Consider the following 13,994-nt stretch of genomic DNA (forward strand, 5'->3'; position numbering starts at 1 on the left):
GCCTTGCTATAATTTAACAATGATCCTATTCATCTTATTGTGCTTATAGTAGGAAAACATCAGTTCAAAACTTAATATTGACTCAATTTCTTGCCATGTGAATGTTCCTCACACTGACAGACCTGTTCAGTAAATACTTGTTTTTTTTTTCTTTATGCCATGTTTCTGAATACCAAATGTGACTGTTCAATAAAGATCGTTCAGAATGAGACCACTGTGTGTGTGTGTGTGTGTGTGTGTGTGTGTGTGTGTGTGTGTGTGTGTGTGTGTCTGTGTCTGTGTACAGGTTTCCCTATATTTGTCTGAAAATAACTGAAATTGTCCTCACTAATATAGTGACACATTGAAAACCGACTATAGTGAGGAAATTTTAGGTTGACCTCACTGGTAAAAATGGCTCATAAATCTCCCAATTTATGTTTAACTTTAAATATATTGACGTGCAAAGGTTTGTGTGATGGTAGGGTTAGGGGATAGAAAATATAATTATCCTGGTATGAAATCAATGGAAGTCCATATACAAGATGTCCACATTACCCTGCTTAAAAGAGCATGAAATTCCCATGCTGGTGGTTAGTGCTGGTTTGGTGATGATCTTGCTGGTGGACCATTGCAAGGAACTCACTGCACCTTTTAAGAAGTCCAACAAACCGTTTATACAGTAAATGCATAGGCCACAAAAATCCAAATAGAAAAGTTATATACAAAAAGCTTATAAAAACCTATAGATGTTGAGGCCGGTTGACCAACATGGTCTTTCTAAGCTGGTTAAGCTAGTTTAAAAGCCTGGTGGAGACACCTGCACACCAGCATCCCATGCTGGGGGACCAGCACCCGAAACACAACATAAGCTGGTGAACAGCAATGCAGGTCTCACCAGCTGGGTAAGATAAGGGACCAAAATAGTCTGTGTTTTCTGATCAGGCTGGTCCTGTTTTTTTGGTCACGAGGTCTTTAAAAAAACATATATTAGCCTATGTTTCAGAGTTATCAATCCAACACACTCTCATACTGTCCTGATCCATGTGTGGATTGAGTAATTTCATCGTTATATGAATTCAAAGCTGACTGATAACTCCAAAAAATATTATATTAGCCTAATAGATGTAACTGCCCATCACCACTTATTTTTACGCTACCCTTGTGTTACTGTATCTTGCACCATAGGCTAAAACTTTCTGATGCAGTGTTATGCAATACACTGTGCTAAGAGAATGTACAATATTTGCCAGAATCAAAAATAAATAAATAAAATACTTTCCAGTTAAATGTTAAATGTCTTTTAAATTTTTTACAGAACTTAGTTCTGATTTTTTATTTAGTCCTGAAAATTTTTTTATGTCAACTTCCTCGTTTATTTACTCTTTGTATTAATTTGTACATTTCAGTATTTGTATATTCTTACATTTATTTACATATTTCTTTCTTTTACTTATTTCTGTACTTTTTATTCCTTTATTAACATATTTCCAGTGTCTTTTAAGTTTATGTATTTCCTGGTCCTCTCTGGAAAATGTTCTCTGTTTTCATGTAATGAGTGTTGGGCAATGGATTGGCTTATGAATATTAATGAGGTTATGTGATGTTGGTTTACCCTAAACCTAACCTAGCCTAACCTTTAACACAAGTTTTGACCTATTCAGAACATAAACACAGAATATGTTGATAAAAACATTAATAAACAAATGAAAGTATATGAATACAAAACATTTAAATAAATAGAGCAATAATAATAAAAGAGATACTTAAAACAGACATATACATTACTGGGCAAACATTTGGGAATATTTAAATACATTTATCTTATCAGGACTTGTATTTATTTGTTTATTTAGTTAGTTAGTTGATTTAGGTTTATCTTGCTCATCCACAAAATGGTGATGTCTGGGATGAGTTCACATATATGCACCCATTTTTAGAACAGATAAATTACAGAGTGCATTCTGTGACTGTGATATAACTCTCTTCTTTGCTAAAGGTGTGATATGCAACATGGAGAGGATAATTTTCAGCTTCTTGCTCATAGTGACTGGTCAGTACATAAAAAAAAAATAAAAAATTTATATATATATATATATATATATATATATATATATATATATATATATATACACACACACACACACACACACACACACACACACACACACACACACACACACACACTGGCTGCCAAAGGTTTAGAATAATGTACAGATTTTGCTCTTATGGAAAGAAATTGGTACTTTTATTCACCAAAGTGGCATTCAACTGAACACAATGTATAGTCAGGACATTAATAATGCGAAAAATTCCTATTACAATTTGAAAAAAAAAAATCAGAACTTCTTAAATTACTTCAAAGAGTTCTCATCAAAAAATCCTCCACGTGCAGCAATGACAGCTTTGCAGATCCTTGGCATTCTAGCTGTCAGTTTGTCCAGATACTCAGGTGACATTTCACCCCACGCTTCCTGTAGCACTTGCCATAGATGTGGCTGTCTTGTCGGGCACTTCTCCCGCACCTTACAGTCTAGCTGATCCCACAAATGCTCAATGGGGTTAAGATCCATAACACTCTTTTCCAGTTATCTGTTGTCCGATGTCTGCGTTTCTTTGCCCACTCTAACCATTTCTTTTTGTTTTTCTGTTTCAAAAGTGGCTTTTTCTTTGCAATTCTTCCCATAAGGCCTGCACCCCTGAGTCTTCTCTTTACTGTTGTACATGAAACTGGTGTTGAGCAGGTAGAATTCAATGAAGCTGTCAGCTGAGGACATGTGAGGCATCTATTTCTCAAACTAGAGACTCTGATGTACTTATCCTCTTGTTTAGTTGGACATCTGGCCTTCCACATCTCTTTCTGTCCTTGTTAGAGCCAGTTGTCCTTTGTCTTTGAAGACTGTAGTGTACACCTTTGTATGAAATCTTCAGTTTTTTGGCAATTTCAAGCATTGTATAGCCTTCATTCTTCAAAACAATGATTGACTGATGAGTTTCTAGAGAAAGCCTTTCCTTTTTTTGCCATTTTTGACCTAATATTGACCTTAAGACATGCCAGTCTATTGCATACTGTGGCAACTCAAAAACAAACACAAAGACAATGTTAAGCTTCATTTAATGAACCAAATAGCTTTCAACTGTGTTTGTTGATTTTCTAGTACCAAATTAGCAATTTATCATGATTACTCAAGGATAAAGTGTTGGAGTGATTGCTGCTGGAAATGGGGCCTGTCTAGATTTGATCAAAAATGACTTTTTCAAATAGTGATGGTGCTGTTTTTTACATTAGTAATGTCCTGACTATACAATGTGATCAGTTAAATGCCACTTTGGTGAATTAAAGTACCAATTTCCTTCTGAAACAGCAAAATCTGTACATTATTCCAAACTTTTGGCCGCCAGTGTATATACAGTATATGTATATATTAACCACAACTATCCAAATATATTTTAAAATGCATTCACTTGTTGTGTTGAAGTATCCTAACAGCATAGTGTAATAAACTTTTGCATTAAAGCTTGAAAGATATTTAATGTTTTAATTATTGTTATTATTCATTCCAGGGAGATTGCTTACTGTGCTGGCCCATCATTCTGACACTCAGCTGGGTAGTTCTGTCACTCTTCCCTGCCAGGACAGTAACTACAGAGACATACCAGCAGATCTTCTGGACATCCACTGGTGGACTGGAGAACATCTAGTCATGCGATTTCAGTTTGGCAGAATCATTCAGGGCAGCAGATATACTAACAGACCAGATCTGTCTACAGACGGCCTCAGAAATTGAGATTTCTCTCTCTCAATCACTCACATAGAGTACAGTGACAGCGGCCGATACCGATGTGTGTTGACTAGAAAGGGACAGGAAATTGTTCTTGGAGAGCTTGAATTTGAGGTTAAAGGTAATACTTAAATATTTTTGTTTAGAAAACTGTAAGAATACTTTTTTCAGAATATATTTCATATTCATTTTTCTCCTGCACTTTCTGTCTCACTTTAGTCCCCAGATTTCCAGGTGCTCTGTTTGTTGAATTTGGGCAGAGAGTCATTTTGTCTTGTTTCGTCCATGTTGATTGGTCAGGCTCGGAAGCCGCATTGTGCAATGAAAGAGATGGACTTAGGTGGTGCTTCAGTGGAAATCTGGATCTCTGTTTGTGGATCCAATGTGTGAAGGCAGAGTGTCAGATCACAAGGAGAGAATCATACATGGTGACATTTCTCTTATTTTTACCAACACTCACCCAGATGACCAGGGCTACTATGTGTGCTTCTTCTAGAAAGATGACAACATCAGACCTTCAGCAATCACTAATCTCACTATCACAAGTAAATACCCAATGAATATAATCAAATTAATAGCACTTTTGTGTCATATGCAATGATTTGTGAATTTTTTGAAGTTGTCACTTTGTAGTAAAACTATCTTTAATAATTGTTATTGTTTTTATTTGAAATCAATGCAATGTGTCTGCCTTCTCTTCCTATCAGAGCACATGTAAAGGATTAATGCATCATCTGGGTCACAGTTACACCTCTCTCTTCCCAGTGAGTCTCCAATCACACTAAGCTTTCTGCCAGATGATGGTAACTACACTGTAACTGTGTGTGAGGTAGAGAGTCGTCTGTTGTGCCAGGCATTACACAAACCGCACTGCTAAACAACAACTCTTTCATCTTAAAGAACATTACATCAGCAGACTCTGGCACTTCCTTAGTAAAGGAGAAAGGATCTTGAAGAACCAGAAATGTGCTTATCATTCAGATCTTCAATGCATGTATTTAGTGAATGCTCTTTCACAAATGTGCAATGTCATGATTTTCACTTGCTTTTCCTTCCGGTATATTACTAAATCGTTTTTTCTCTTTAAAGGAACTAAGACAACCATCTTTGTTGGACCTTTAAGTCTGCTAGCAGCTTCACCAGTCATAGGTGTTCTACTACTACTTCTAGCATCCTTTGGATATATTCATTATAAAAAATGGATCCGAACAATATCCTTGGATCAAAAAGAAATGGAGATGTATCTCTGCAGCCTACAGAAGTCATCACTAATAAAGACTCTAGCAGTGTTAATAAAAGTGCTGTCATATAACTATTGAGGGCACACATGTATGTGTGTGTGTGTATACAGTATATACAATATATATATATATATATATATATATATATATATATATACATGTATAGTACAATGCATTGTAAATAGCAAAAATACATGTTGCATAAATGGCATAAATACCACAAAAAGTTGTGTTTCCAATTTTAAATGCAACAGAGAGGTGTATTTTACACAGGAATCGCAATCACTTATGTATCACATGCTTGATTTTTACATTTACAGTATGTCCGAATGTTGCCTTCTACGTTGATTATCATGCACAGCTTACAAAAAACAGGAAGCATATTGATTGTCATGACAAAAGCAAAGTATTGATGGCTCAGATGCAGCATTTTATTTTACACAGAAAAGCTGCAAAAGAGTTGACATATTTTAGTACAGCTTGTATGCGAATTTCCATCTTTACACAGGTTTTGGAGTCATCACAAATCTGCTACAGTGCCGCCTTGTCTATATAATTCAGAAGAATATGATATATTTTAATCAATCTACAGTAATCCATCTACAATTGTATATTTTTGAGACACCTTTATTTTATTTTGTTCATTTGTTATTCCTTTATACTTCATGTCTACATTTTGTACTAAACTATACAGTATATACTAAGTTATCAAGCGTGACAGTATTTTCAGCCTATTTCTTGTTTTCAGAAAGAAAAGAAAGACTAAAAACACATTTCCAACTATTGTAATACAGTATATTATAATTTAGTAGAAAAATAAGTATATTTTGACTTTATAATTATAATGAATTCATAAAACCAACATTGTGTGTGTTTCTCTGTGCTTAGCTATGCATTTTCTCTTCTCCTTTCGTAAAGAGCAGAACAAAGTCTCTATTATGACTACTGATAATTTCACATAGGCCTATACCTAAGTTGTCGGAAGAGCATTAGAGACACATCTTGACTGGCATCATATTTTACTTTAATTCAGCTCTCCAAATACAAGCATTTGTTATGTTCACAAAAAGAGCAACGTATACAAACATATACAATAAAACTTAAAAAGGCACATTAAATCAATTCTCTTAATCTCAGATATAAAATACTGCAGGTACCAGCATCAGTACTTGTTCAACAAGCACAAAGAATACATAAAATTACCAAGACCATCATCTGGGTTCTGTGAAAATTTCTTCTTCAAAAGCTCTTCTGATCCTCTCAATGAGGTCTTCATGCTTTATTCTGTCCTTTTTATGTTTGTGTCTAAAATATCAAGACCAAAAGAAGTTCCATGATTTAGCCTGATTTGATTGAACTACAGTGGTGTGTGCATAAAACAGTTACAATTCTTCAGGTGGACTAGAGTTTTTAAAAATACTGAAAGTATGTCTGAATGAGCGATGAAGTATGTACGTATATGTATGTATATGTATATGTATATGTATATGTATAAGTTTGTCACCTCTTGTTATATTCAAATTCTCATAAACAGAGTTTGGACTAGAGAGTTGAAGAGAGGAATATACGTTCACCTCTTTAGCCTGCAAACAAAAACACTCTCAAACAGATCATCTACATCGTCATCTTTATAATGGTGGTTTATTATGATGATATTTAATACATAAGAGACTCACCTTCAGTTTGGCAGATAGTCTGTTAAAAATGTAGACCAGATTACTAAAATTCCACTGAGATTATTTAGATCTATTGTTACTGATTAAATGACTTACTGTCTAATTTTGTAGAGGCCAAATCCAAAAGTCAGAGCATACAGAAGGAGAATCAGTGTAAGTATGATCAGGAACCAAACTGTAATCTGTTGGCATTCTAAAAGTACATGATACACACTTAAGAATATGAACAGAAGAATAGGTCTACACGTCAGTCTGGTATATAGATAGAAATACTTTATTATATTATATTATATTATATTATATATTCTATTAAGTTATATTACATTATACATTCTATATATTCTATTCTATTATGTTATATTATATTACATTATATTATTTTATATTATATAATGACCGGCTGACTGTCCATTATCCTTTATATTATATTATATTATATTATATTGTACATTCTATATATTCTATTCTATTATGTTATATTAATTAATATTATTCTATATTACATTATATTATATTATATTATACTATACATTCTATTTTATTATGTAATTATATTATTAAGTAAAAAAACAAAACAAAAAAAACTATATTTTCATACTACAGTAATATCCAAGCTGAATGCCTGATACTCATATAAGCTGTTATGAATAAAACATTCATAAAAGTTATTTCCAGTGGCTGTAGAGTGAACCTAACATACTCTTGAGGTGACAGGCTTAGAATCAAAAGAGAGAAGAAAAAAAAAATACATAACATAATAAAGCTTTTCTACTGGTTTTTAAGTCAAGTTTTAATAAATATATTAACCAAAGAACTGAAACTCACGTGCAGTCTCTTGAGGGGGTGGAAACAGAGGAAACTGTTGGCTGGCATTGCCATGAGTGTTGATGGCTACACACTGCAGAGTAGGTTTGACTGTGAGCAAGTAATGTAGCGTGAGGGAGCTCCTCAAGACTGTGCTATCTAATCGTTCTTCACTTATGGATAGACATGTAGAATTAGTGACAGGGCGTCCAGAAAGATACCAGGTCACTTTTGGAGAGGGATTTCCATGAACCTCACAGAAACAAATAGTCACATCAGTTCCACTGCAGCGGGGAGAGAGAGATATTTTGGGTGCATCTAAAAAAGATATGGAAAGAATGAGGAGTGTAAATATATGATATTCATCATAGTTTATTTTTAGTTAGTTTTCACTGTATGATGTTAACTTTTTTGATGTTAAGTTTTCTTGTTTCAGTAGTTTGTATTTTAGTATTTTAGGGCAACCAAGTACACACAAAGCACATGCCTTCATGCCTTAATAAACTCAATGTTCAATGCATGAAACAAGCATAAAAAAAATCCTACACTGAACATATAATGTGTTGCTGTTCAGTGCTGATTTGTTCTTGTCCTGTAGCTGGTAGGTGATAGTGCAGGTAAAAGTGACACTGTGTTGAAGGTAAGTAGCAGTGAAGTTTAGATTAGAGATGAGCTCAGGCTGGTTCTGCTGCTCTTGTATTCTGCTTCTTCTGCTGAGGGGGAGCCTGGGAGTGGAGCTCCATGTGAGAGTGGGTGGACGAGAGGAGCAGAGAACCTTAGCAGAGCAGCTCATACTCACAGAGCTCCCCTCAAACACCTCGCTCTGACCCAGAATCTTTACTGTGGGTTTGGGGGGAGAGTCTGAAACACAGAGATAGAGTTAAACATATTGCACATGTATACATTTTACTTACAGTATACATTCAAATAATCTGCACTTTCATTTTGTTTCAAGAATTAAGAAAACATTTTGTATATGTCTAATCAGGCAAAAGTTATTCTGATAGTGTCATGCCTTAAAACAATGATGCTTTGATAAATTGCCTACTTTTAAACTTCATTCAACACATAACATAACAAATAATGTATATAGGCTATTTAGTATGATTTTGTACGAGCTTGTTCGTATACATTTATACAATTTCATCACGTGCAAACGCCCGGACGTCTAATGCGGATGTAAGCGTGAGTTGTGCGCATGAGGTGTTAAGGACAGGCTTATTAATATTACGCCACTACCCAAACCCCCTTATCTAAACCTAACCGATCAGTAGAGTGTGTAAACATGATAGGAAGCTGTTGTGTGTGACAGAAGCAAGTAATAGACCTTTTTCACAGACTGTGATGACACATTGTCACATATTAGATGGATAACGATGTCCAGCGACGTCATTGGCTTTAGTGAAAGTCGTACGAATTCATACGAGTGCAGTCGCACAATATCATACGAATTAGCCAAATTTAGAAAAGTCGTATGAATCCTTACGATTTCGCCATGAGAGTGTGTAGCATATACAAGACATTAGTCACTTACCGATGACATTTATAATGACGCTGGCACATGAATAGACACCTCTCAGGTCAGCACTGATCATTAAGTAATATGTACCACTGTGACTTGAATTTATGTCATAAAAGATTGTTGTGCAGTTGTTCTCACTGAAGTTGCCAATGATACTTCCTTTGGGGTTAGCGTTCGACATACTGGAATTAAGCACCATTTTCTGCGTTCCATTAATACTCCAGGTTCCTTTGGCTCTGTCAGTGAAATACCTCTCATATATGGTGTCGATCTTAAATTTGCACTTTATGAGCACACACGATCCACTCAGAGCTTCAACCTTCTCTGGCAGACTAATGGTTAAATTTACACACCAAACACCTACAGCACACACAACAAACATAAAGAAAGAAATAAGTAAACAAACACTCTTGCACAACACCAAAACAAAGGCCCAATTTAATTAATCAAAACTAAACAAGGTGCCTAACTAAAAGGAACGCTAATCACTATAATGGTAAACCAACACTCTTGGACATATTAAAGTGGACTAGACTACTAGAGCCTCATTTTCAACCTCTTCCCAGGAACTCAAATGAGTTAAGCAGACTTATCTGAAATGCATTAAGGAACCAATTCACTTTAAAAAATGTATCAATCAAACTCAATCAAAATGGGTAATGTTAATGGAGTAGAACAAATTAAGTCAGGTGAACAAGTTAACAGTGCAGTGGTTATTTCCCTACAATTAATTTGAATTGCTTTGGATAAAATAAACAATAGTACTAAAGTAATGCTAAATAACAGTAGCCTTAAAATACAGGTTCATTTTAAAGTATTTCTTTTTTATGAAGACAACATAATACATTAAATATTCACACATGTGAGGCTAATAAAGTCAAACAGAGCCATAGTGATTTAGTTTGCTGAAGGTGAAAAATCAGACACAGACCTTTCAACAGAAAACTGAGAAGAATTATTTTCTCAGCTGTCCAAATATCCATTCTTTCATTAAATGTATGAGCTGATCTTTAGAGGAAAAAAACACAAACACAGCTCAAACAAATGACAAAAATGATCAGATCACATATAGTTAATGCAAACATGAAAAATCATCATTCTGGAAATTATTGCTGAATACTGAATAAGCAAATATTGCCCAACCAATCAGTGCAAATAACTAACGTAAACTAACATGAAAGTACAAACCCAGAATCCTAAATTTGTTCAAATGAAAGCAGAGAGTATTTCAATTGAATGTGCAGATGATGAAGTGAAAAATATGTGCTGTGCTGAAAAGAACCAGTAACATAATATAGGCCTGCAAGACATTATGTACAGGGGAAACTTCCCTTTTAATGACAATTTCCATCAGTTTTTACTTCCCCTGTCATCACTTTTCATCAGTTTTGTACTTCCTATATAATTTAGGGTTTATAGTTCCATGATGCTTAGAAAAAAGTCCAAAGAAAAGTAAAAAAAAAGGTAAAAAAGTAAAATAAAGTCAAAAAAAAAAGTTAAAAAAAACAAACAAACAAAAAAACATCGTCTTTCATGCAAATTAACTGGAAAATTACAAAAATGATTCAGATCCAAATATCTGGATTCACAAGTTCACATGTTCATCCTCACATTAGACACCAACTATTTATGAGCAAAGGGGAATGCATATTAAGTTAACTGTTATTGTTACAATGATATGCAGAGGGAAGAAATGCACTGAAAAAAATGACTCATAAAACGTACAAAGTTTTTCTAAGTAAATTTTAATGCTATAAAATTAAGTAAAATCTACTTAACTTCATGATATAATACTGATTAAAGTGAGTGAGTAAATGCAACTTAAACATTTTAGTTAATACAGTAACTTTTACTTACACATCTGATGTACATGATACTTAAACTTGAATGAACATTTTATTAGAAATGTTCACATTTTGAACTCTCCTTATAAATACATGTTTAACCATGTACCACGTGACAGTCGAAAGCCTTCCATAGGGAAGCTCAATGCATTCTATGTGGTCTGTTAGACAACATCACCCTTCATTACTGGCAGTAGAAACAAAATACATACGTGCGCAAGCAGACCTCAACACTTGCAGAAAACACAATGATGGTAACAATCAACAGATATTTTTTGAATGGGTAATTTTGAGTAGAAAATGAACTTCAGATTTTACAAAACAAGGAAGTTACCAAACGTAAGGACAAAATCCACAATAAAAACAGTGTAAATAAACTAGCAAACAGTGAATCCATTTAAGCTCATTAATTACTCAAACCCGTTGCATGCTATGATCATCAGCTTCAAAAAGTTACGTAATACTTATATTATTCGCCTGTGAAATGTACTCAAATTAGCGAATAAATATGACAAGGTTTTCTACTTTAGTACTGATACATGATGACGCATTGTAAAGATAACAAACAATCATAAATAATATTAACTTATAAGCTTGAGCATTCAATTTTGCATGTTTGAATTAAGTACAAAAGTCGAATTAATATTTAATGCTTAAACTAACGTATTTAATGTAGAAAGAACTTAATCTTTTCTGCTATATCTACTTCACCACAAAAATATTTTTTAGTGTGCTACAATATACGCTAAACTGACCTGAAGAGGGCATGTGGTCTTAAACCAACACAATCTCACGGCGAAATCGTCAGGATTCGTACGACTTTTCTAAATTTGGCTAATTTGTATGATATTGTGCGACTGCACTCATTTGAATTCCTACAACTTTCACTACAGCCAATGATGTTGCTGGACATCGTTTCCATCGAATACACGACAATTACTTGCTTCTGTCACACACAACAGCTTCATATCATGTTTAAACACTCTGATTGGTTAAGTTTATATAAGGGGTTTGGGTAAGGGCATAATATTAATAATCATGTCCTTAACGCCTCGAGCGCGGAACTCGCGCTTACTTCCGCATTAGACATCTGGGAATTTGCACGTGATGAATTCATATGAGTTTATGCGAACAACATGTTCCAGACCATACAAAATAGCCAACTCGTAAATTATGTTCGAATTTTCATGAGATCGGTCTGTCTTAAACATACAATAATAATAATAATAATAATAATAATAATAATAATAATAATAATAATAAATCCTTACATTTATATAGTGCTTTTCTAGGCACTCAGATCGCTTTATATAGTATAGGGGGAATCTCCTTAACCACCACCAGTGTGCAGCATCCACCTGGATGATGCGATGGCAGCCATAGTGCACTAGAACGCCCACCACACACCAGCAATTGAAGTTACAGAATATGCTGCTGCATGGATAGCATAACAGTAAAACATATATCTATAGATCTTTAAGCTATAGTTTATGCACTAATGGGGAAATACAGCATATGAAGTCATTAAAAACTTTAATTTTGATCTACAGTGAGGAATGACTGCTGTCACTACCTTGTGCCATTCTATCATTACCTTGATTGCCTTGATAATTATTCTTTTTAAATATATTTTAATATCACAAAGGCCTATTTTAATATTGCTATCTAGTAAACAGGTTAGGGAAATGGGAACGGTTGAAAATCAAGTTATGGCAGTTACAGAGTGCATGTTAGTATACACATCAAATCATTCATCCATTAAAGTTCCACATAATCTATGCAGGTATCTGCCATCTCATCAAATAATCAAATGGTAGCAAAGAAATAAAAAGATAGATTCTGTTCTCTCTTCTCTCAGCTCTGCTGAGGTATAGATCCTATATTTCATTTGTCCCTGAGGTACTGTAAATAACTAAAAGTTTATCTGCCTTGAACAGTAGTCTGTCGCAAAAATGAAGATTTAAACAACATTACGGCTCAAATAATACACAAGTTTTAACAGAAGAATGTTTTTTTTTTTTTTTTTATGATTTTCTCCCCTTTTTCTCCCCAATTTGGAATGCCCAATTCCCAGTGCACTCTAAGTCCTCGTGGTGGCGTAGTGACTCGCCTCAATCTGGGTGGCGGAGGACGAATCTCAGTTGCCTCCACGTCTGAAACTGTCAACCCGCGCATCTTATCACATGGCTTGTTGAGTGTGTTACCGCAAAGACATAGTGCGTGTGGAGGCTTCACACTATTCTCCGCGGCATCCACGCACAACTCACCACACGCCCCATCGAGAGTGAACCACATTATAGCGACCACGAGGAGGTTACCCCATGTGACTCTACCCTCCCTTGCAACCGGGCCAATTTGGTTGCTTAGGAGACCTGGCTGGAATCACTCAGCATGCCCTGGATTTGAACTCGTGACTCCAGGGGTGGTAGTCAGCATCTTTACTTGCTGACCTACCCATGCCCCCATGAATGTAAGTGCTTTAATAAGATTATAACCTTCTAAAAATGTCCCTTTCTTTTTTAAGCACTGAACAGGAAATCTTAAAGGAATATTCCGGGTTTAATACAAGTTAAAGGTCGAGGTTACAGTGAGGCACATACAATGGAAGTGAATGGGGCCAATTTTTAGAGGGTTTAAAGACAGAAATATGAAGCTTATAATTTTATAAAAGCACTTACAGTAATTCTTCTGTTAAAACGCATGTAATATTTGAGCTGCAAAGTTGCTTAAATTGTTGTTTTTACGGACGTTTTAGGGTTTATGGTGTTATGTCATGACAACGAAGTTGTAAAATTGGATGTAACTTTACACAGAAAAGGTTAGTAAGTGATTTTATAACAATAAAATCATATTAACAGGCATATTGTTTTGGCTATACTTTGTAACAGTGAGTGTTTAAACGTTTACGGATTGGCCCCATTTACTTCTATTGTAAGTTGCTGACAGTTTTTTCTTTTTTTTTTTAAAGAAAAGGAGGGACCAGTCAAAATTAAGTTGTGTGGTAATGAACATTATGTCACAAATGCTGTCGACTAAGCTGAACTTGTATTGAACCTGGAATATTCCTTTAATGTGCTAGCTAGTTATACAAAATAGCCTTTCTGAAACCTAGCCTTTTAAACTTTCTCGAGTGTGCTTTGAAAGTC

The 13,994-nt window shown here is 34.7% G+C and overlaps 2 protein-coding genes across 5 annotated transcripts in view; one reads left to right on the forward strand and one right to left on the reverse strand.

Annotated features, from left to right (window-relative positions):
- LOC127455420 (phytanoyl-CoA hydroxylase-interacting protein-like) overlaps positions 1 to 5,104 on the forward strand; it is a 28,963-nt gene extending 23,859 nt beyond the window's left edge. Inside the window, exons 7-11 of one of the 2 annotated variants that reach the window (XR_007899672.1) lie at positions 1,979 to 2,032; positions 3,544 to 3,882; positions 3,981 to 4,306; positions 4,469 to 4,525; positions 4,851 to 5,104. The gene's annotated coding sequence lies outside the window, so the exon portion shown is untranslated. Of the gene's footprint in view, positions 1 to 1,978; positions 2,033 to 3,543; positions 3,883 to 3,980; positions 4,307 to 4,468; positions 4,715 to 4,850 lie in introns of those variants that run through there. The other variant, XR_007899671.1, reaches the window with a different exon arrangement.
- Positions 5,105 to 5,375: 271 nt separating this feature from the next.
- Positions 5,376 to 11,882, reverse strand: LOC127455418 (sialoadhesin-like). Of its 3 annotated transcripts, none has more exons than XM_051723295.1 (9): positions 11,604 to 11,882; positions 9,936 to 10,012; positions 9,017 to 9,364; positions 8,029 to 8,343; positions 7,504 to 7,800; positions 6,775 to 6,871; positions 6,679 to 6,697; positions 6,507 to 6,585; positions 5,376 to 6,307 (listed from the first exon to the last, which is right to left on the reverse strand). In XM_051723295.1, exons 2-9 carry the CDS (start codon positions 9,985 to 9,987, stop codon positions 6,282 to 6,284), a joined length of 1,233 nt encoding a protein of 410 aa, XP_051579255.1. In that variant the 5' UTR covers positions 9,988 to 10,012; positions 11,604 to 11,882; the 3' UTR covers positions 5,376 to 6,281. The 3 variants fall into 3 exon arrangements, with proteins under 3 accessions (XP_051579255.1, XP_051579254.1, XP_051579253.1); XM_051723294.1 differs by lacking the exon at positions 11,604 to 11,882 and adding an exon at positions 10,179 to 10,434; XM_051723293.1 differs by lacking the exon at positions 11,604 to 11,882 and adding an exon at positions 10,193 to 10,432 and having other exon boundaries at positions 5,379 to 6,307.
- Between the last annotated feature and the right edge of the window lie 2,112 nt (positions 11,883 to 13,994).

Source organism: Myxocyprinus asiaticus, chromosome 17 (genome assembly GCF_019703515.2).
Source record: "Myxocyprinus asiaticus isolate MX2 ecotype Aquarium Trade chromosome 17, UBuf_Myxa_2, whole genome shotgun sequence".
Classification (NCBI taxonomy): Eukaryota; Metazoa; Chordata; class Actinopteri; order Cypriniformes; family Catostomidae; genus Myxocyprinus; species Myxocyprinus asiaticus.

Coding starts and splice junctions, on each gene's coding strand:
- LOC127455418 (XM_051723295.1), bottom strand. CDS start 9,987: ATGGATATTTGGACAGCTGAGAAAATAATTCTTCTCAGTTTTCTGTTG. Junction 9,365..9,935: donor TCTCAGTTTTCTGTTGAAAG/GTCTGTGTCTGA, acceptor TGTGTGCTGTAG/GTGTTTGGTGTGTAAATTTA. Junction 7,801..8,028: donor CAACACATTATATGTTCAGT/GTAGGATTTTTT, acceptor TATCTTTTTTAG/ATGCACCCAAAATATCTCTC.